The sequence below is a fragment of the Gopherus flavomarginatus genome, chromosome 10, assembly GCF_025201925.1.
Source record: "Gopherus flavomarginatus isolate rGopFla2 chromosome 10, rGopFla2.mat.asm, whole genome shotgun sequence".
In the NCBI taxonomy this organism is placed as follows: Eukaryota; Metazoa; Chordata; order Testudines; family Testudinidae; genus Gopherus; species Gopherus flavomarginatus.
Window position 1 is genome coordinate 80,498,418 of NC_066626.1, and position 21,416 is coordinate 80,519,833.

The following is a 21,416-nucleotide window of genomic DNA, read 5'->3' on the forward strand; positions in this document are numbered from 1 at the left end:
CACAGCTCTCTGCTTCACTTAGGTATCTTTCTATGGAACGTACCTTTATATGCCATGTAGAGAACAGGCGGCCGTACAAAGTGGGAGTAGCTGTGTCGCTGTTCTGTTGCCTTGTACAATCCCTTCCTATAAAAGGGACCTAATAAAATAGAGACCGGTTGCAAAGCCAGAGGCTGGGCTGGGCGGTGGCTTCTTTTCATGCTTGTATACAAACGGTAGAAGTCTAAAAGCTAAGATGAGTGAACTTGCATGCCCGGTATTTACTGAGGATATTGATGTAACAGGCATCGCAGACACATGGTGGAACGATGACAGTCAATGGGATACGGTAATACCGGGGTGTAATAGATAAAGGAATGGCAGAACGGTGCGTGCTGGTGAGGGGATGGTGCTGCATGTGAAAGGAAGCCAAAGTTGCAAAGAAACTGAGCCCTACCAGAATTAGAAACGAGATCGGAGAGTCCTTTTATACAACCGCATATTTTACATCCCATACACACATTTGCCTATACACACACGTACACTTTAAACAGGGTCTGCGCTTGCAGCGAGCCAACGGGGACTTGCAGTAGCGCTGAGCGAGGCCCATGAGGATTTGGCTCTGGGCCCTCTCTCGGGCTCGGAGTGCGAGGGGAGCTGGCCTCTCTCCAGCCCAGCCCAGCCTAGCCTTGCCCTGACGACTGGACCCCGTCCTCGCCTTCCGGCTTGGGGGGCTCCAGCTGGACATCATGGAGGTGCAGCGTGGGGGTGCTGGCATCCTTGCCGACCCCTTGGCTGAGGTCACCTGGGCCGCAGTTGGGGTGGTGCCGCTGGATGTGTTTGATGACCTGGAACTTCTGCTTGGCCTTGTAGCTGCAGTAGCGGCAGAAGAAGGGGTGCTCATTGGTGTGGGTGAGGTAGTGGTGGCGCAGGCCGGCCGCCCAGCGGAAGCCGCGGTAGCAGACGTTGCAGACGTAAGGCTTCTCCTCGCTGTGCTTCTTCAGGTGGGTCTTGAGGAGGAAGCGCGTCTTGAAGGCCTTGCCGCACTGCTCGCAGATGAAGGAGCGGGCGTCGCGGTGCCGCGTCTCCTTGTGGATGCGCAGCGCGTCGGCCCGGTTGGTGCAGTACTCACACTCGTCGCACTGGTAGGGCTTGAGGCCTGCGGGAGGGGAAACGGAGCTGCTCAGGCTGGGGCAGGAGAGGGGCCGGAGACAGGCTGGCTCCCTGCCCGAGAAGGGAGCTCAGTCTCCAAGGTTCTTTCAACCCACTCCTGCGCTGGGAGGCTGTGAGAACGGGGGTGCCCAGCACTCTCCCCCATCACCAGCCCGCCCCACGCATGGGGGAAGCGAGGGTGCTGGGCCCTTCTCTTTCCCTGGCAGCAACAAGCCCCCCACTCCTGTTCCCAGCCAGAGGCCTGGGCTTGTGCCCCCACCCCACAAACTTGGACCCCCTGCAGTCCAGGAAGTTAGGAGTCTGGTGCCCCCTGCTGCCAATTGCTCGCCACTGCGAGTTGTACTTAGAAAACTTGCAGGCCGCTCCTATTGGAGGAGCCCCAGCTAAGTCTCCTGCCCCATTACTGACCCTGCCGCCTCCTCCAGGGAGCTGGCTACCCGGGGCCTGCCCACAGCACCCCTCAGGCAGCAGGCAAACCCAGCATGCACCCCCCCCACCCCGCGGGGAGTCATGTAGCCTGCCGCTTTAGACAGGCTGGACCCACTGCAGGAAGGAAGACACGGCCTGGTCCGAGCCGGCGCAGACCTCCCCCACAAGGAGCCAGCGCCTGATGGGCTGCTCGCTGATTTCACGGGGCGCCGTCAGCTGTTCAGAGGCACCGCTGGTGCTGAGTGGGAGAAGAGCCCCCTACCTGGATCTGACCCAGCTCCCGCAGGGCTCAGCGCTGGCGCCGGCCCAGCTGTGGGAGCTGCTGCTTCCCACCCCTCCCGGCACTCGCCTGTGTGTTTGGTCATGTGATACTTCAGCTGATTCACCCATTTGCACTTGTAGCCGCATTCCGGACAAAGGTACTTCCGTTCCTCCTTATGGATTCGCATGTGGTACTGGAGAGAGAGAGAGCGCGCAGGTCACGGGACTCGGACACAACCCCACTGGCCAGCCCACCCTGGCTCGGCCCTGCCTTCTATAGCGAGGTCAAGGCAGTGTGGCTTACTGGCTAGAGCACTGGACCAGGCGGCAGGAGACTTGGGTTCTATTCCTATCTCTGCCACTGGTGACCATGGGAAAGTGCCTCAGTTTCCCCAGCTGTACCATGGGGGTCAGGATCCCGACCTCTTTGCTGTTAGATCTCCAGCTGACAGGCCTGAGGTAAGAGCTAGGGCTTATTCGCATCTGTGCTGTGCAATGCCCATGGGCTGGTCGTTTTCAGCGTCAGGCTCTGAGGTCCTCTGGGCACACTGCCCAGCCTATTTCCTACTTGGACTTTTGTCCAGTGACGGGACCTGTTTGTTAGAGTAACGCTGAGCACCTGCACACCGTCAAAGCACAGGGCACCCACCAACGCTGACCAGGCCTTCATACTGCGGGGGGAAGGGGATGCAGTATAGCCACCCCCCATTGCACAGATGGGGAAACTGAGGCCAAGAGACAAGGCAACGTGACTGAGGCCATGAGGGGAGTCCATGGCTGGGCCAGAATTAGAACTCGGGACTTCTCGAACGTAGCACTCGGCTCAGTTCTCTAGGCCGTGCATGTGGAATATCATCTCCTCGCCTTCCCGAGCGTGACCTGGGGAACTACCCGTCCCGCACAGGTAGTCCCTACTCTGTACACTGGGACTTGCCGGTCACAGGCTGGCCCTTGCATGGGGACACGATATTTCCTGCAGCCAGACACCAGCCCCTGCTCGGATCTCACTGCCTGAGCACCGGGAAGTGTGTGTACCTTGTGAGCAGCTCATTTCTGGGCACTTTAAGTCCCCCCACTGATGGGGCAGGGAAGGGCCTGACACTGCCCCAAGGGACTGTCCCAGCTAGGAGCTGGGCAGCCGCAGCCAGATGCTGCCCCAGGGGACACTCCCCGCTACCCTGTCCTCGGGAGTGGGCAGCAATGGGCCAGGCGCTGCCCTAGGGGAAGGTTCCCCCGCACCCCTGCAGGGGCTGGGCAGCAGCTGGCTGGGCACTGCCCCGGGGGAAGGTTCCCCCCTCGCCTGCCTGAGGAGCCGGGCAGCAGCAGGCCAGGTGCTGCCCCAGGGGAAGGTTCCTCCCTCACCCCGCCTCCCCCCCCCCACAGGAGCCAGGGAGCAGCCGGCTGGGCCCTGCCCCAGGGGAAGGTTCCTCCCACCTGCAGGAACCGGGGAGCAGCCAGCCGGGCCCTGCCCCAGGGGAAGGTTCCTTCCCCCTCACAGGAGCCGGGGAGCAGCTGGCTGGGCCCTGCCCCAGGGGAAGGTTCCTTCCCCCTCACAGGAGCCGGGGAGCAGCCAGCCGGGCCCTGCCCCAGGGGAAGGTTCCTTCCCCCTCACAGGAGCCGGGGAGCAGCCAGCCGGGCCCTGCCCCAGGGGAAGGTTCCTTCCCCCTCACAGGAGCCGGGGAGCAGCCAGCCGGGCCCTGCCCCAGGGGAAGGTTCCTTCCCCCTCACAGGAGCCGGGGAGCAGCCGGCCGGGCCCTGCCCCAGGGGAAGGTTCCTTCCCCCTCACAGGAGCCGGGGAGCAGCCGGCCGGGCCCTGCCCCAGGGGAAGGTTCCTTCCCCCTCACAGGAGCCAGGGAGCAGCTGGCTGGACGCTGCCCCAGGGGAAGGTTCCCCCCACACCCGCAGGAGCTGGGGAGCAGCAGTCCAAGCCCTGCCCCAGGGGAAGGTTCCCTCCTCTCTCCCCCCACAGGAGCCAGGCAGCAGCCGGCCGGGCGCTCACCTTTAGGCGCGAGGGGTCAGCACAGGCGTACTTGCACAGCTGACACTTGTACGGCTTCTCTCCGGTGTGGATCCGGATGTGCCACGTGATCTTCTGCTTGTTCTTGGTGGTGTAGTCGCAGTCGGCGCACTTATAGACACGGGTGCCCCCATGGCCCTTCACGTGGTGGTCAAAGACCAGCTGGTGGTGGCAGGTGAAGTCGCAGAAGGGGCACTTGAGTGGCCTGTCCTGCGGCGCAGCGGGCTCGTGGCTCTCCACGTAGTGACGCACCAGCTGCTGCCGCTCCTTGGCGGCGAAGCTGCAGTGGTCACAGCGGTGGCTGAAGTGCAGAGTCTTGTGCTCCTCCAGCGCCTCCCGGCTGGTGAAGGTCTCCTTGCAGGTGCCACACTCCAGGTGGGGGTGCTGCTTCTGGGCGTGGCACTTGAGCGTGGCCTCGCTATGGCACACGAAGCTGCAATGTGGGCAGCGGTGGGAGACTTTCTCCTCGTGCCGGCGCAGCACGTGCTGCTTGAGGGCCGTCTCGGAGCTGAAGCGAGCCTCGCAGCGCATGCAGGAGAACTGCAGCTCCCCCCGGTGGCAGCTGTTCACGTGGCGGGTGATGTCGTTTTGCAGGTAGCCGCTGTAGTCGCACAGGTGGCAGAAGTGTGTGGGTTTCTTCTCATGGACCCGCAGCTTGTGGATGCGCAGCTTGGAGTTGGTGCCGAAGGTCTGGCTGCAGACGCTGCAGGCGATCCGGCCCACGCCCGTGTGCAGCGACTCATGGGCCTCCAGCCGGTAGCGCCGCGTGGTGCTGAAGTTGCAGTAGAGGCACTTGTGGGGCTTCACCCCCTCGTGCTTGATGTGGATGTGCTGGCGGAGGCAGCGGGCCTGCTTGCAGGTGAAGTCGCACTGCCGGCACTGCAGCGGGGGCCGCTTGCTGTGGTACTTGCGGTGCAGCCTGCGGTGCAGCCGCAGGGCACTGGCCCCCTTGGAGGTGAAGGGGCACGCGGGGCAGTGGAACTCGTCCAGCTTGACGCAGCCTCGCTTCTTGTGCGTCTTCATGGCCCGCTCCTGGTGGCAGGTGAAGGGGCAGGTGGGGCAGGAGAAGCGCCGCCTCTTGCACCGGGCAGCTTTCCTGGCAGCCGTCACGCCCGCGGCCTTGCTGGGCTGGCCCTTCTCTTTGCCGGCTGGCCCGGTCTCTCGGGGCCCATCCAGAGCCGCTCCTTCCTCCAGCGGCCTGGCGCGTGCGCTGCCTTCCTTTCCCGGAGCCCGGGAGGACTCCAGCTTGAGGTGCTTTTCCAACTGGTGGCTTTTCAGGGCCCGCCTGGACCGGAAGGCCTCTGAGCACAGGGAGCACCGGAACTGCGCCAGGCTCCGGCACCCGTCCTCCACGTGGGAGCTGATGGTGGAGACCCGGGAGCAGACGAAAGAGCAGGCATTGCAGTGGAGCTTTCCCTGCTCCAGCCGGTATTTCTCAGGCAGGGACGGACACTTGGCTTCCTCCACTTGGGCATGGTCTCCTGGCACAAGCGGTTCTGCCACCGTGGTCTCAGCCGCATCCTGAAGTGCCTTGCTGGGGGCTGGGCTGCCCACCGACGGCGCCTCGGGGAAGGGCCTGCTCATGGAGGATGCTTTCACGGGCACCCGATGGAGCTCCCAGGGGGACTCGGGAGTGCTGTTCGCTTCCCCGTCCTCCGAGCCTCCTCTGCCATTCTCCACGCCTGCACTGCCAGGCTGCTCCTGAACGGCTGGCTTCAGTGGCTTGTTCTTTCTCAGGATCACGGGGCACTTCTTGAGGAGATGGGTGTTGAGCCCCCGCTGCTGCTTAAAGCTGGCGCCGCACTCCCGGCACACCAGCGGGGGTTTCCGGCTCTGGCAGCCAGCTTTGACGTGCAGGGCCATGGACTTCTCCTTCCGCGTGATGTAGGAGCACGTCTCGCACTTGAAGATCTGGCTCTCCGACTGAACCACCAGCATCTGCACCCTCCCTTCCAAGACTAGCGTTTCTGCTTGCTCCTTGTCCTGCTTCCGGAGAGCTTTCAGCACCAGCTCCGACTGGGGCCCCGACTTGGCCTCGGCACACGGGGAGGCCGGGTCTCCAGGGGCAGGAAAATGGCCCTGCTCAGCTGGCTTTATGATGCTAAACCAGGCCTCTTGCATACTGGCCTCTCTAGTCTCTGGCACTGCGTTGGGATCGGAGGCCATGCTGGGCAGGTTGGAGCACTGCCCATCACAGCGATCCTCAGGTCCCTGCTGAGTGTCCTTTTCATGGCTCTCTTCTGCATTCGCGGTACAGGCCAAGCTGCCAGCGCTGCCCTCCAGCCTCTCCTGCCCTTGGACCTCCGGCTCTTCCTCGAAGTCAGGGACGTCTTCAAGCCCATTGTCATTCTCCTCCAGGACCAGCGCGTCCTGCGAGCTCAGAACATCATAGGCTGGGTCCTTGCAGCTCAGGGCATCTGCATTCTCTGGCTGGGCTGCCGGAGGCTCGCTGGCCCCGAGCCTCAGCACAGGGTCTGCAGAGACGTCCAGCGTCTCCAAGTGCAACGTGCAGCTTTCAACAGCGTCACCGGCATCATTCAGCATCCCCGAGTCCTCCGCCATTGCACAAGAGACCTGCGCATGGGAATTTTCCAGGGGACCCATGTTGGTGGAAGGACCCCTCTCTTCCCCTGCCATCTCAGCGCTGCCCCCCAGCTGCCCAGTGGCACGGTCAAAGAGGGGCACAACAAAAGTCTGCTGAGAAGCCTCTTGCTGGGGTTCCACAGCAGCGGGTTTGCTTTTCTGCCAGAGCTCCTTCCCGGACAGGGAGGAGTTGGAGTCGGACCTCAGAGCCACGCTGATGTCGTAGTTCAGCAGCACGTCTGCCGAGCTGATCTCCAGCTCCTTGCTGGCGTACTTCTCCAGCCAGTCCTTGTCTCCGGGCACGTAGCCATGGGCCTTGCGCTTGTGGAAGAAGAGGCTGGTGTTGCTGAAGGTGCAGTAGGAGCAGAGGGCGCAGCGGAACTCCTTCTGCTTGGTGTGCTTGCAGTTCTCGTGGTTGAGGAGGGCCTGCTTGTACTTGGTCTGGTAGCTGCAATACTGGCACTGGAAGACGGGCATCTGGTAGTTCTGCGAGTGCTTCACCTGCACGTGCTTCTGCAGCTCGTACTTGCGCTTGCAGGCAAAGCCGCACACCTCGCAGATCAGGCTCTTGCCCTGATGGCGCAGCTTGTGGCTGCTCAGCTGGTCTGCCCGGTGGCAGCGGTACGAACACTGGTTGCACTGATACCTGCCAGAGACATCAGACAGTCAGACAGCCTGAACACGGCAAGGGAACAGCAGGACGCCTCTGCCAGAGTGAGGCTAGGGAGGGCACCCGCTCCAGCGCACCGGGGTTTACTTGACGGGTCAACTCCCCTCCCCAGAAGGTGACAACAAGCAGAGGGTCATTCATTACGCTCTGGAGCCATCTCCTTGGAAGCGCAGGCACTTGGCACCTCTCAGGATCAGGCCCTTTGTGCTGCCCTTCACATCAGTCCAGCCTGGGGAATCCCAATTCCTTGGCACAGCCTCTGGGATTCCCCCCCACTCCCAGTGGACTCCGCTTCACTCTCACCACTCTGGAGGCTTTGTAGTGGGATCACCAAACCATCTGGGCGAGGGCTGGACTCTCTGCAGGGCCTATTACCACTGTCCTTCAGCAGGCCACACAGACAGCTGCTACGCCATGTGACACACGCGGTCAGTGGCGAGCCCTCTGTGACGCTGGCAGGCTGGCTCCTACCAAGGCCCCCACGTCTCAGCCGAACACGGATAAACTCAGGGCTGGGACCAGGCTGGCTCCCCTGTGCATTAGTGCTGGTAAGGGAGGCCCTAGGGTTATAAGAACATGGCTAGTGTTTAGACTTCATTGAATGCTTGCGAGTGGCTGCCAGCATTAATCTCAGTTATAACAGCTGTGTGCCGTGCTGCGAAGTAATATCGGAGCGGTTGCATTGTGAGCCTCTGAGACCGTAAATCACCAGCCAGAAGAGAGACATTAACTAGTGTGAACTGCTGGTTTCCAACAGAAGGTGTTCATCCTTCCTAGCAGGAAAGGTCCTTCAACACTTGAGGGACTATTGCGGGAAATTAAAGAGGAGAAAAGACGTTTGCTGTTCTGCTCTCCTGTGTGTGAAGATGAGTCATGCAGGCGGATTGCTCCCATCAGCTGAGTTTGCAGCTCAGATCACATGACAGGAGGGGGATAAAAACCCCACACAAAAGGAACTAGGGATCTCGATGCTGCTTGGATTCAGGGTTGCAAGGTTTCTAGGTATAAGCAAGAGATTCCCAGCTGCTTAGCCTGGGTTGCCCTAGAGCACATATAACTTCTATTACTTTTTGAAACGTAAGATTGTTATTCATTTGTGTGTGTACGTTCACCTGCTTTAACTCTGTAAATAACTCTCTAATCTCCTTGTCCTCTATAATAAATCTGTACATAGTTTATTACAGGCCTGGCTACAAGCATTATCTTTGGTATGAGATCTAAGATGCAACTGACCGGGGAGTAACCTGAATACTGCTGTGATTCAAGCTGTGAGAGACCAGCTATCACAAGGGCAGGCTCACCTGGGTGGCGAGGGACTGTCTGTGACTCCACGGTTGGGCTGTTACAGTGCCTGAGGAGTTCAGACTTGATAATTGGTTGGTGAAAGCTAAGCAGAGAACTCACAGCCAATTTGCGGTGCATGCCCTGCTTCCGATCAGAGCCCTGAGGTTGGTCCCCACACGCGGAGTTACTGCAGATGGCAGTTCTGGCAGCACGTCCAGCCCCTGCAGGCCAGGGGGAGAATCTGGGACTGGGAAGAGTGCTCAGGCTCAGCGGGTGAGGTTGCAGAACACTGGCCTCTAAGCCAACGGCCCATCCCAGAGCCGCAATGGCCCAAAGTTCATCTCAAATTTGCAATAAACGGAACAGGCCACAGCTACCCTGGACCTGCCTCCCACAGTGCCTACAGACCTCAGCATGGGAAGCAGCCAGGCCTTGTGGATCAAGAGGGAGCATCAGATGCAGGGGCCTGTGTCTCCACAGGCTGCCTTTGGGACAGCTAGGCGACCAGCCCTGCCCTCTTTACGGGGCTTTGGCCTTGACAGGAGAGAGGAGTGGATTGGCTGTCGCCGGAAGGGGTGATCCGGAGCACGTACCTGAGGTCTCCGGTGTGCTTCCTCATATGCACGTTCAAGTAGTGCTTCCACTTGGTGACATACCCGCACTCAGTGCACATGTAGTTCTTGTCGTTGGAATGGGTGAGCATGTGTTTGGACAGGTAGCTCACGTCCCGGCAGGTGAAGTCACAGAGCTCACACTTGTGAGGCTTTTCCCCTAGTAACAGGAGGGAAAGAATCCACTCACGTGGGGTGGAGAGAGGCTGTAAGTTCACACGCCCTCTCCCCTCCACATCTCCTCACTGCTGCTGATGGCCAGCGACCTGCAGCAGGTGACGGGGCTCTGCCTGCCAGCCCCTCCCACTGGCCTCCTCCGAGGGAATGTGCAAGGCACCGGCTCCTCTCATTTGTGTGACCTGCTGTTGCCTTGGCTCCAGAAAGAACCAGCCCAAATCCCTTCACCTCTCCTCACACTCAGATCTGGCACTGTCCTCTGCTGCAGAGCTGCCAGGGCAATTACCCCCTCCCCACGGGACGAGGCCCGGAATGCCACGCTGCACTGCGGACAGGTCTGACAAGAGCCATATGCCTTGGTATTCTGCCCCTCTGGCAGTGCAATCTGCCAGCTTAAGGGATGTTCCCAGGGATATAGAACAGGGAACCGAACCCAGGAGTCCTGACTCCCACTCCCCGCTGCTCTAACCACTGGATCCCACGCCCCTCCCAGAGCTGGGGGTAGAACCCAGGAGTCCTGACTCCCACTCCCTGCTGCTCTAACCACTGGATCCCACGCCCCTCCCAGAGCTGAGGGTACAACCCAGGAGTCCTGACTCCCACTCCCCGCTGCTCTAACCACTGGAACCCACGCCCCTCCCAGAGCTGGGAATAGAACCCAGGAGTCCTGACTCCCACTCCCCACTGCTCTAACCACTGGATCCCACACCCCTCCCAGAGCTGGGCGTAGAACCCAGGAGTCCTGACTCCCACTCCCCACTGCTCTAACCACTGGATCCCACACCCCTCCCAGAGGTGGGGGTAGAACCCAGGAGTCCTGACTCCCACTCCCCACTGCTCTAACCACTGGATCCCACACCCCTCCCAGAGCTGGGCGTAGAACCCAGGAGTCCTGACTCTGTCCCATGCTCTAACCACTAGTTCACACTCCCGCCTGGTGGACCGGCACAGCACAGCTGATCCACGCCCCCAGAAGAGCAGCGCACTGGGGAAGACAAGAGGTTCAGGCGACTCACCCGTGTGCAGCAGCATGTGGCGGATGAGCACTCTCTTGTGCGCCGTGGCGAAGCCGCACTCGGTGCACTTGTGGATCTTCTCGTTGGCGTGCATCTTCCCCACGTGGTCGTGGAACTCCACGGGGTTGAAGGTGGCATAGGGGCAGAAACCACACTGCAGCTGCTCACTGCCAGGGTGCCCTTGCTTCTTGTGCTTGCGGAAGATGTGCTTGTTGGAGCAGACGAAGTCGCACTGCTGGCAGTGGAAGGCGTAGTGGGTTTTGCGGTGAGCTTCCATGGCCTCGGCCGTGCCAAAGAGCAGGGAGCAGGCATGGTACTTGCACTCCACCGCTCTGATGCCGTGGGCCTCCTTGAGGTGGCGGACGAACTCCTTGCGGTCTTCGCTGCAGTAGCCGCAGTCGTCCTGGAAGCAGCTCAGCCTCTTGGGCTCGGCCTTGTGGGTCTTCAGGTGCTCCTTGAGCGCCTGGCTGAGCCGGAAGGTCTCCTGGCAGACGGGGCAGGCGTAGACGTCGGAGTAGAAGTTGGAGATGTCCTCGTGCATGCTGGCCATGTGGCGGTTGAGGGCGTTTTTCTCCACCGAGCTGTAGTGGCACAGCGGGCAGCGGTGAGCTTTCTCCCCCGTCTCTCGCATCATGTGGATTTTCAGTTTGCTCTTGCTGGTGAAGTACTTCCGGCAGTGGGGGCACTGCAGGCTGGGCTCTGGGAAGTGCAGGTGCAGGTGCTCCACCAGGTGCGTCCGCTTCTTGAAGCACCGTTTGCACTCCGGGCACATGTGGGTTTTGAAGAGGTATTCGGAGCCCTCCGCCACGTCCCCTGCAAAGGAAACCATCCCCGCTCAGCCCGGAGCCGCCACGCAACGGGGCACGGAGAGCTGCCAGCTCAGACCCAGCAGGGATGGGAGTAAGTCACCCTACTGGGTGGGAACTGCAGAGCGAAGCTGCAGGAAGAGACTCTCTCCGGCAGAGGTCCCTGAGGATGGGAGACTCCAGGCGGAAAGCCCAGGAGTCATGGCTGGCTGGAAAGGCCTGGCTGGAAGTGCAGCCTGCGGTCATCTGGACAATAAATGGAACCCAGAACCGAAGACTCATTTGGGGTGGCTGATCATTCCTGGAGAGGAAGCCAGCCTCACTCAGGAATGTCAACAGCAAACCCTGCACTCGGAGCCAGCCACTGCCTGCGGACACCTGCATCACTGGCTGCATGGATGTCAGCCCCCAAGCGACGTCCACTCCCCGTCACACACGCTCACTAACTCTGCCTATGCTGACATGCCGCTAGAAGCCACGTCTGGAGCAAGAGGGGACCAGCCAACCCACTGCACCTACCGCACCTGAACTGATCTGCAGCAGTCCAGCATTCAAGCGTTTGGGTGTTGGACCTTTGCTAACGTCTGTGGGCTCAGGCCCTGCTGAGTCGGCGGGCTCAGGCCACATCAGGCAGCCAGAAGGGGGAGCTAGTACCAGGTGTCACTCACTGCGTTTCTTTTTGCTAGGTAGGGATCAAATGAAGGTTTGTGTGAAAACCAACACTACGACTCTCCAGGTGTGCTTAGATTCCCAGAGTTAAGGCCAGAAGGGGCCATTAGATCATCTAATCTGAGTCCTGTTTATCACAGGCCGTTACTCCTCTGCAGAGCCCAGTAACTCATGTTTGGCTAAAGCATCGTCCAGAAAGGCAGCCAGGCTGCTCTAAAGCCACCAAAAGCTGGCAAATCCCCCACTCCCTAGGGGAGTTTGTTCTAGGGGTTAATCACCCTCACTGCTAACAATTTGTGCCTAATTTCTCATTGGAATTTGTCTGGCTCTCATGGCCATCCCCTGAATAGAGCCGTGGCTCCACAGACATGCCACTTGCAGGCACCATCCTAAACAGACTTTGATTTCACTTTCAGAACCATAACAGCTCCTGGGGCTGGATTCGCTGGAGAGCCAACACGCTCTGCCCCCATGGCCTGCAGGGCTCACTTCTCTGCAGAGAGAATCCAGGACAGCCACTGGGCTTGTAATGGCCCTGCTTGGGGGCCATCACATCTTCCAGCAGATGGCACAGCAGGAATCCCTAGCTCCTCTGGGATTTCTTTGTTGGCCTGGCCCAGCTCATCCTCTGCATCTGGCAGGGCAAAGGTACAGTCCCCTCTTTTTGGGCACAGGGCTGGTCAGCCTAGAGCAGACCACTTGGCCCACCAAACCCAGGATCTTGCCTACTGCAGAAGCTAGTGGTCAATACTTCCTAGCAAAGTGAAGCCCTGCGCAGTGCAGTTCACCGGGGAAACCCTTCCTGACCACATGCATTTGGCTTGATGGTTACATTTGCTAAAATAGGGACAAAGCATTATTGCTAACAAAAATATCCAGCGCATCTTCGCAAAGCAGGCACTCCAGTGTGTCCTCAGAGGCACGCTGACCGGGTACGGCGTAAAGCGACCGTTCACTGTGAACTATTTTATATTAGTGCCATTGTGATCTTTGTTCCCAATATGGGGCAGCATAAAAGGATGGACCAATGAGTTCCCTTCATGCCCTTGGAAATCCCCCAAACATCCAGCTCTTCTGCTTTCCTAGATAAACAACCCACAATCTCATGTCCTCTGCCCGACGCACCCACGCTGCCCATTGCTGTGCCTTTGTCACCCAGCTCTGGGGTGTGCCAGTTAGTGAAAGGTTTGACTGCCAGCTCCCGGAGCAGTCGCATTGCTCATGTGTGAATGAGGTACTCTACCTTTGAACTGCTGGGCCCGAGGTGCCTTGGCTTTCTTAGAAATCACTCTCTCATCTCCTTTGGCTTCTGCCTCATAGACGCTCTCCTCCTCTTCCTCCTCCAGCGATTCATCACCTGTGCTCTCAGAGTCTTCTTCCTCTGCCGACAGTCTCTGACCCTTGTCAGATGCTTCCTTGGTGCCACCAGACTCGCCGTGGACAGCCACCTGCTCTGCTGCGTCCCAGCTGGTCTGATCTAGGGAATTCTCTGCCTCCTCTACCGTCTCCCCAGAAGCTTCAAAAGGAAAAGGAAAGAGTTAATCTGTTAAACTCCCTGAAGGGAGGTTCCGAACAGGATGGATCTAGACTGTTCTCAGTGGTGGCAGATGACAGAACAAGGAACAATGGTCTCAAGTTGCAGTGGGGGAGGTTTAGGTTGGATATTAGGAAAAACTTTTTCACTAGGAGGGTGGTGAAGCACTGGAATGGGTTCCCTAGGGAGGTGGTGGAATCTCCTTCCTTAGAGGTTTTTAAGGTCAGGTTTGACAAAGTCCTGGCTGGAATGATTTAGTTGGGGATTGGTCCTGCTTTGAACAGGGGGTTGGACTAGATACCTCCTGAGGTCTCTTCCAACCCTAATCTTCTATGCTTCTATGATTCTTTGGAGCCAGACAAATCCATGATCCAACCCCTCTGGTGGAAATGCCGATGACCCAAACCAAGGACCTCAGCAGGAGCCTAAGGACCACACTTAGTTAGCATGGAACAGAGCTGAGTGCAGCCGTCCTCGTCTTTAATATGGGCCTACGGCTAAAACCACAGGTGCCAGGATGTAGTACAGCCCCGCTGCTTGGATCAGATGGAGCACTACATGCTGGGACTTGTAGTCTCCAGGCATTGCTCATTTGGCTGAGAGCAATGGATGGACCATTCATTGTATCCTAGTAGAGAGCAGCTGGGAATTTTGGTTCTTCAGGGGTTTATTCCTGCTTTCCAGGGACGATCCGGATTTCTTTTCTCCCACGCTGCAGTTCCAGTCACAGCACCTTAGCCATAAAGCTTCCCTTCAGGTCGGCTGCATGAACTCTGCAACCCCCCAAGCCAGCTGCACGCAAGGGTAAGCACCAGAGCCCAGGAGGGACCTGCTCTTTCAAAGCTCAGTGCTCAAGGATCAAGCAGCCCCTGCTGAAACTTGACCCTGGCGTCTTCCCCTCCCCTATCAGCACCTTCTGGGGTGCTGGCTTTCTCTCGCATTAATGAGGACCCACACATGCAGCTGGCCACTGGACTGACCCAAACAGGACAGGGAGGGACCACGCAACACTTGGCCCTGATGCTGCACCTCCCATCGAAGAGATCTCACCCGCTTTGTGGACGCTGAGTCCCCGCTCCTGGGTGGTGGGTCAGGAGCATCAGCCCCGTTTTACAGTGGAGGACACTGAAGCACAAAGGGGAAGCGACTTGTTCAGAGTCGCAATGAGTCAGTCTCAGAGCTGGGGGAAGAACACAGGACTTCTCCCTCTCTCCTACTCTAGCCACTGAGCAACACTGCTGACCTACCCATCTGCGTCTGGGGAGAGGAGCCGCTTTCCAGCGACTAACAGCACAGGAGGAGCGTCTGTCGCCTACCCCTGGGTCACTGGGAAGTTATTATACACCCCCGACTCCCTGTGTTCGGACAGCTTCGCTCACCAGCGACCGCTTACCCCACTGCCATTTCACCACTGCGGGAAGTAGCCAGATGGCCTCAGCCAGGTGCTACGGGGCAGGCATCTCCTCCTCAACTGGCAGTGAGGGGCTCCCCCTGTTGGTACGCTAAGCTCCCCTGGCAGCCCTAGGGCTGAGGCACCTGGGTCGGGGCAAGGTGGGGCACTTGCCCTGTTGCCAGCCACTGTGTCTGTCCTGTAGACAGAGAGCTCTCCGTCCGCCCCACCCCCCGTTCCCTTGGCTCAGCAGGTACCGCAGCGCAGACGCAGGGGCTTGCTGGGGACCTGCCCAGCCATGGCAGTGAAGTCGCACTTGCAGGTCGCCTCCATCTTCCCCGTCTCGGCGGGGGGCTCGCTGCTCTCCGGCGAATGGCCCTGTGTGTGCTGCTTGAAGAGCTTGGCGTTGGCGCTGACGAAGTCACAGCGGCCGCAGTGGAAGGGGAAGTGACTCCTGTGATGCAGCTTCATGTCCTGGCAGCTCTGGAACAAGAGCGGGCAGGTGCGGTAGGTGCAGGAGACTGGGGACACCTTGTGGGCGCGCCGCAGGTGCCCACGCAGCTGCCTGCTGTCCGCTGCGGTGAAGTGGCAGCCCTTTTCAGGGCAGGTCAAGGCCCGCGGGGTGCTGCGATGGCTCTTAAAATGCTCCTTGAGCTCACTGGGCAGCACAAACTCCCCCCTGCAAACAGGGCACAGCAGTCGCTCAGCAGCGGAGCCAAGGTCTCCTGGCGAGCTCTGCGCCAGCTCCTGGCAGACAGCTGCTTCTCCTCTGCATTCGCTGGGCAGGACCGGCAGCTCCCCCGGAAGCTGGGGGAGACCAGGAAGCTCCAGGTGCTCAGGGGCTGCTAACGGGATGCACTGGTGCTGGGTCAGCAGGCTGGGGTCAGAGAAGCTCTGGCCGCACCTCTGGCAGAAATACAGCTCAACCACTTTGACCAAGACCTCTGTGGGAGGGGAGAGAGAGAGCGCGCGTCAGACAGCTGCAATCGAGATCTGGAGCCTTTCGCCTGGAGGTCACCAGTTCAAACGCAGCTCGGTCAAGGGCAGCAAGTATAGTCCCTCTCTCCTAGGTATGTTATGGGAGACAGGAAGTGTGTGTGTGTGTGATGGGGGGCCCTTCGGGCTAGTTCCTGGTGAAACGGCAGGCACATCACACAGGCCACCGCTAGTGAGGAGTGCTAGAGAGAACCGAGGGGAGAAAGGACCGAACCAGGCGGACCATTCGTTGGAAGTTCAGCAGATAAGCCAAGGGTTCAACGGGCTCCGGAGATTGAACTCCAAGGCAGGGGTGGGGCGGCAGGGGCGGAAGCACACATTGCTGATGCCCCAGGCTGCACCTGTTAAGGTCCAGCCCACTGAACGGATTCACGATGACACCATTGACTAAGCTCACAAGGTGCCAGTGCCAGGGCCTCTAACAGGCGGCGCTTAGAGTCTAGGCCACCCACGGTGCTGGGCAGGGCTGGAGAGGGCCTGTCTGGTCACTGCACATTGCTCAGCACTTGCAGCGAGTGGTGGCGATGGGTGTCACGGGGACACACATCCACACAACTGGCCCCGCAAGACTGGCTGGAGCGTCCTGTCTGTGACTCCACAGAGAAGTGAATAAAGAACGAGCACTGGCCTCCCTGACACATGGGCAGGTGGCACGGCAGGGGGACGACCCCTCGGGAGGATCTCTGATTCTCGTCCAGCGCTGCCCCCTCAATGCGTGCCATACCTGTGGCGTTGCCTGGACTGCTCAGAGACACGTTGCCTGCCACAGCCTCTACAAATATTTCCACCTCAGCTGCTTCTGCATGAGCTCCGTCCCCAGCTATGGACGCATCTGTCAGCAACAAGCTCTGTCCCACAGTCAGCGGGGACGTCCCTGCCACGCAGTCGCTGGAGGTCCCCCGGCTTCCTCCGGTTCCTGCCTCTCCCGAGGTGGGCAACAACAGCCCTGGGCACAGGGCATCCATCTCTCCTCCAGCGGGCTCTGCAGCCACCACTTCTGCACTCATTGCCTTTCCCTCACCAACCTGCACTGGGCTGCGGAGGAGTAAATCTCTTTCTGAAAAGATACAGACAAGGTGACACAGCCGACCCGCTGCACTGAACGGGCTTGAGAGCACAAGACTCCAGAGATGCCTCCTTTTAAGGTGTCGCAGGTTGGATACCCAATATCAAGGTGCTCGAAATACCAATCTCCTTTTAAAAGCTTGGCTAAAGTTCGTGTCCGTCATTAATAACGTATATTTTTTAATTGTAACAATAACCATTACTAGCCCAAAGGACTCTGAAGCATTTTGCAGACCTACAGGCTGATGCACAAGGCAAACGGTCGGCTCACTTCACCTAACAGTGATATACAGCTGCCTCTGCAGCGGCATGATGCAGCTATTTAACAGCTCACAGCGACATTATGCAGTGGTGTAAGCCAGGATGTGATGAATTCTGGGTGCAGCTGAAATGCCGCGGGAATTGTAGAATACATGAGTGAAACTGGACGACTAAGTCACCTACTTGTCTGTTTCCCTTATGCATCATGAATGAGCTGCTCTCTGATGAAGAAGGATGGAATGAATGCAAGGAAGGAGCAGTTGTAAGGACACTAGAATTACCAGACCAGGACACAGGACAAACATCCTGGCTCTTCCGAGAAGTGCCTAGGTGTCCTTTAGTGATCGCAGATAGTCAGAACTCTGTTTTACATCTCAGCCAAGAGTCAGCCCCAGCCCCTTTCCGGGGGACTGGAGTTGGGGCCAATTCAGAGCAAGAGCCCTCACTGAATCACAACCAGCTCCCACAACTCTACCATCCTCTGCCTTAAGCTGCTTTGTCTGGGGGGATCAGATGGGTTCACTGCAAGACTGAAACATCCAACTCAATTTCAAACGAGTGACTATGCTGGTCACTCATTTTGGGATAGGGACTAGACAGGTCAGTTGCACCTGCCGATTTTGTGCTCCCCCATCATTCTGTCTGTGTGCACCTGTTGTCTCTTGTCTTATGCTTGGACAGTCACCTCTTTGGAGCAGGGACGGTCTTTTATTCTGTGCACATGCAGCGCCTAGCACCATGGAGGCCATAACTGGAGCTCCTAGGTGCTGCCACGATATAAACAGCCAGGGGATGAGGTATGAGCACAGAACTGTAGCAGGATTAGAGATGGAAAAGGCTTCCTCAGCCACCGGCTCCACTCCCCCTTGGCCAAGCTCATCTAGTCTTCAGGGTTTTGGCCAGTCCAGCTGTAATGCCTCATGCTATGGCGCAAAGCGCTGATCTGTGCTGTCGAAAGCTACACCCGCCCCGAGGCCCTCTCTTATTCCCCCTCAGTCCCTCCTGTTCTCTGCCTGGGGCACAGAACAGCCTAGTCCCCTAGGGGCTGGAATAATTTGGTCTCATTTCAGTTGCAGGGTTTGTGTGTGCAATGTGTGATATACTGGAGGTCAGGCTATAAGATCCCTTCTGGCCTTAATCACTCTGACCTCCATCAGGTTCTCTCTCATACTCAGATCTTATTACACAGAAGCCAAGTCTGTGACACTGTATGGGTTTTATCCTGCCACTCGTCACTGTAGTTTCTGGGCAGCTTCCACACAAAATCAGGAGCAATAGAGAAGTCCTCAGTGAATTTCATGGGGTCTCTGGTGCATCTCCCTCTGCTTGGTGTAGATTTGGGGGTTTTAAGATTTTATTCATTTCCTCTTTCACTACTGTTGTTGGCAGGGGTATATTGGGTAGAAGGCGGTGTCAGGGTTGGGGGTGTCATGATGCGATGGCTTTTTGGTAGCAATGCTCAGCCTTCTAAGCCCCCTTTCCCAGCCCCAGCCAAACAACCTTGCTGGGAGCCAGGCAAGTTGTGACGAAGTGGGTCTGTTCTTAATGTTTCCTCTGAATACTGTAGGAGTGCCTCAGTTTCCCCTATGCATTTCTTAAGTCTCTAGGTGGTGGGATAAAGGCCAGTGTGCATAAATGGCCAACACGCTGTCTCCTGGCAACTAATGCTCAGGGCCCTTCCCCCCTGCAAGGGGATGCTAAAGTTGTTGGAGAACAAAGAGATCAGGTGACTTCCTGGCCCGGGAAAGAGACAAAGGCCAGAGAGGAGGGGCTGGAAAGTTTCAGTTTGGAGCTGGCTGGGGACAGGGAGTGAGTGCAGACGGAGCTGTCCAGCTTGCTGTCCCCGCCCCCCACCACTGCATCCAGCTGAGGGGTCCTGTTCTCTGTACCTACAAGCTCTGTTTTAGACCGTGTTCCTGTCATCTAATAAACCTCTGTGTTACTGGCTGGCTGAGAGTCACATCTGACTGCAAAGTGTGGGGGCAGGACCCTCTGGCTGCCCCAGGACCCCACCTGGGCGGACTCGCTGTGGGAAGCGCACGGAGGGGCAGAGGATGCTGAATGCTCCAAGGAGAGACCCAGGAAGGTGAAGCCGTGTGAGCTTCTTGCCCTGAAGACAGTCTGCTCACAGAGAGGAGACTTCACCAGAGTCCTGACTGGCTTTGTAGGGGGCAGTTCCAGAGCGTCGCCCGGGGACTCCATGACACAAGTCTAGACCAGTTCTCAGTACTGCTCTTCTGCTAGTTGAAAGGATTAGCCTAACCCTGGTGCCTGCATTGCCCAGGTGGGCTTAGCAATGGCATGACTCTCACCAAGGCACTCTCCTCAATAACCTCGCCAGTGGCACCGGATGTACCAAGCAGCAGGGCCTGCTGCTCCCAGGAGCTGTCTGTCGGCTGGGTTCCCAGTCCCATAGATAATGAGGCTGTTTCCAGCGAATTGGTGGCATGTGAACCCGCATCTCTCACACCGAACCTAAGTTCAGTGGCAATAAATGTCCCGATCACAACCCAAGACACGTCTACACGGATGTAAAAGTCACACAATGAATGCTTATGCAATGGACAAATTCCCTTTGGTCAATTCCATTCTACCTTCTTCAGTTCCCTCCTGGATACAGGATTCTTCTTCTTCAGGGCCTGTTCTAAACAGTTACATGATGTTGCTGTGTGCTATTAAACCGTCACTGCATCCCATGCCAGAGGGGGCTGTATTTCCACGGTGGATGGTCAGATACACGTCAGCCTTACAAAATTCTAATCACCTGTATAACTTCATATATATTTTTAGCAGGTGCGTAAAATATTATTCGTTTTTTCATGATCAGCTTTGTGGCAAAGGACATGTGGGGGATTTTGCAAGGCTGATTATACACTTGCACGCATATATATGGAAAGCACCTTGAGAACCCAGAAGTTGCCAGATACCAGAGAAAGGCAAGTCTTAGTAGCAGTTTCCAGGGTGCTCTGGGAGAGAGCAATTCCCTGGTTTAAAACACTCCCTGGGTTTGAATTTCACACCAGCTGGGCTCCTGCCACAGACATTTGAGGGAACTGGCCGCACAGCACCACTCACCTGGGTCTTGGGCCCCATCTCCTATGTTCACCCCTCCCCTCGCAGAACTCCAGCCCGCAGCCCATCTGGGAGCCCCATAAACCCACCTGCCCCCACCTGGGGGGAAGGTGCTTAAATTCCTCCTGACCCTCCCCCTTGGGATCCTTCCCACTCACCTGCTGCACTGTGAACACCCCCTTTCCCTTGGGACTGCGGCTCTGTAACTGAGCCTGGCTCTGGGCTGGGCCTGGAACCCTCCCATCCTGCTCCCTGGGGAACCCCGCCCCCAGAGAACCCTTCCTCCCCTTCCCCCCCTCGGGGAACCCTCCCATCCCCCTCCCTGGGGAACCCCTCCCCCAGAGAACCCTTCCTCCCCTTCCCCCTCCCTGGGGAACCCTCCCATCCCCCTCCCTGGGGAACCCCTCCCCCAGAGAACTCTTCCTCCCCTTCCCCCTCCCTGGGGAACCCTCCCATCCCCCTCCCTGGGGAACCCCTCCCCCAGAGAACTCTTCCTCCCCTTCCCCCTCCCTGGGGAACCCTCCCATCCCCCTCCCTGGGGAACCCCTCCCCCAGAGAACCCTTCCTCCCCTTCCCTCTCCCTGGGGAACCCTCCCATCCCCCTCCCTGGGGAACCCCTCCCCCAGAGAACTCTTCCTCCCCTTCCCCCTCCCTGGGGAACCCCTCCCCCAGAGAACCCTCCCTCCCCTTCCCCCACCCTGGGGAACCCTCCCATCCCCCTCCCTGGGGAACCCCTCCCCCAGAGAACCCTTCCTCCCCTTCCCCCTCCCTGGGGAACCCCTCCCCTGGGACTCTCCTTCCCCTCCCCCAGAGAACCCTCCCTCCTCCCCCCCAGGAACCCCGCCCCCAGAGAACCCTTCCTCCCCTTCCCCCTCCCTGGGGAACCCTCCCATCCCCCTCCCTGGGGAACCCCTCCCCCAGAGAACTCTTCCTCCCCTTCCCCCTCCCTGGGGAACCCTCCCATCCCCCTCCCTGGGGAACCCCTCCCCCAGAGAACTCTTCCTCCCCTTCCCCCTCCCTGGGGAACCCTCCCATCCCCCTCCCTGGGGAACCCCTCCCCCAGAGAACTCTTCCTCCCCTTCCCCCACCCTGGGGAACCCTCCCCTTCCCCCACCCTGGGGAACCCCTCCCCTGGGACCCTCCCTCGTCCCCCGGGAAACTCCTCTCTGAGGAACCCTCCCCCCGGCCCCTCCCCGCCCGCGGGCTGCAGCGCCCCGGCCCCCCCTCACCTGAGGGGCTCGGCTCGCGCTGCCCCCGGAGCGGCCCCTCTCTATGGTGCCTCCGGCCAGGAGCGGCCCCCTGTGTGCGGCGGCCCCATCCGGCCCTTCTCTCCCGCGGCCGCCGCCTCTATGGTGCCTGCGGCCGGGCCGGGGCAGGAACCATAGAGACTAGGGATGGAGAGCGGGGTCCCGCGGCGGACCGG

The 21,416-nt window shown here is 58.8% G+C and overlaps 1 protein-coding gene across 1 annotated transcript; it reads right to left on the reverse strand.

The window, feature by feature from the left end:
- Positions 1–441: 441 nt before the first annotated feature.
- On the reverse strand, positions 442–21,358 carry ZNF142 (zinc finger protein 142). Its single transcript, XM_050916902.1, has 9 exons — positions 21,223–21,358; positions 16,320–16,652; positions 14,857–15,543; positions 12,919–13,191; positions 10,201–11,013; positions 8,990–9,167; positions 3,842–7,088; positions 1,931–2,036; positions 442–1,138 (listed from the first exon to the last, which is right to left on the reverse strand). Exons 2-9 carry the CDS (start codon positions 16,600–16,602, stop codon positions 663–665), a joined length of 6,063 nt encoding a protein of 2,020 aa, XP_050772859.1. The 5' UTR covers positions 16,603–16,652; positions 21,223–21,358; the 3' UTR covers positions 442–662.
- Between the last annotated feature and the right edge of the window lie 58 nt (positions 21,359–21,416).

Coding starts and splice junctions, on each gene's coding strand:
- ZNF142 (XM_050916902.1), bottom strand. CDS start 16,602: ATGAGTGCAGAAGTGGTGGCTGCAGAGCCCGCTGGAGGAGAGATGGAT. Junction 15,544..16,319: donor CAGTCCAGGCAACGCCACAG/GTATGGCACGCA, acceptor CCCCTCCCACAG/AGGTCTTGGTCAAAGTGGTT. Junction 9,168..10,200: donor CCACATGCTGCTGCACACGG/GTGAGTCGCCTG, acceptor TCCTGTTACTAG/GGGAAAAGCCTCACAAGTGT.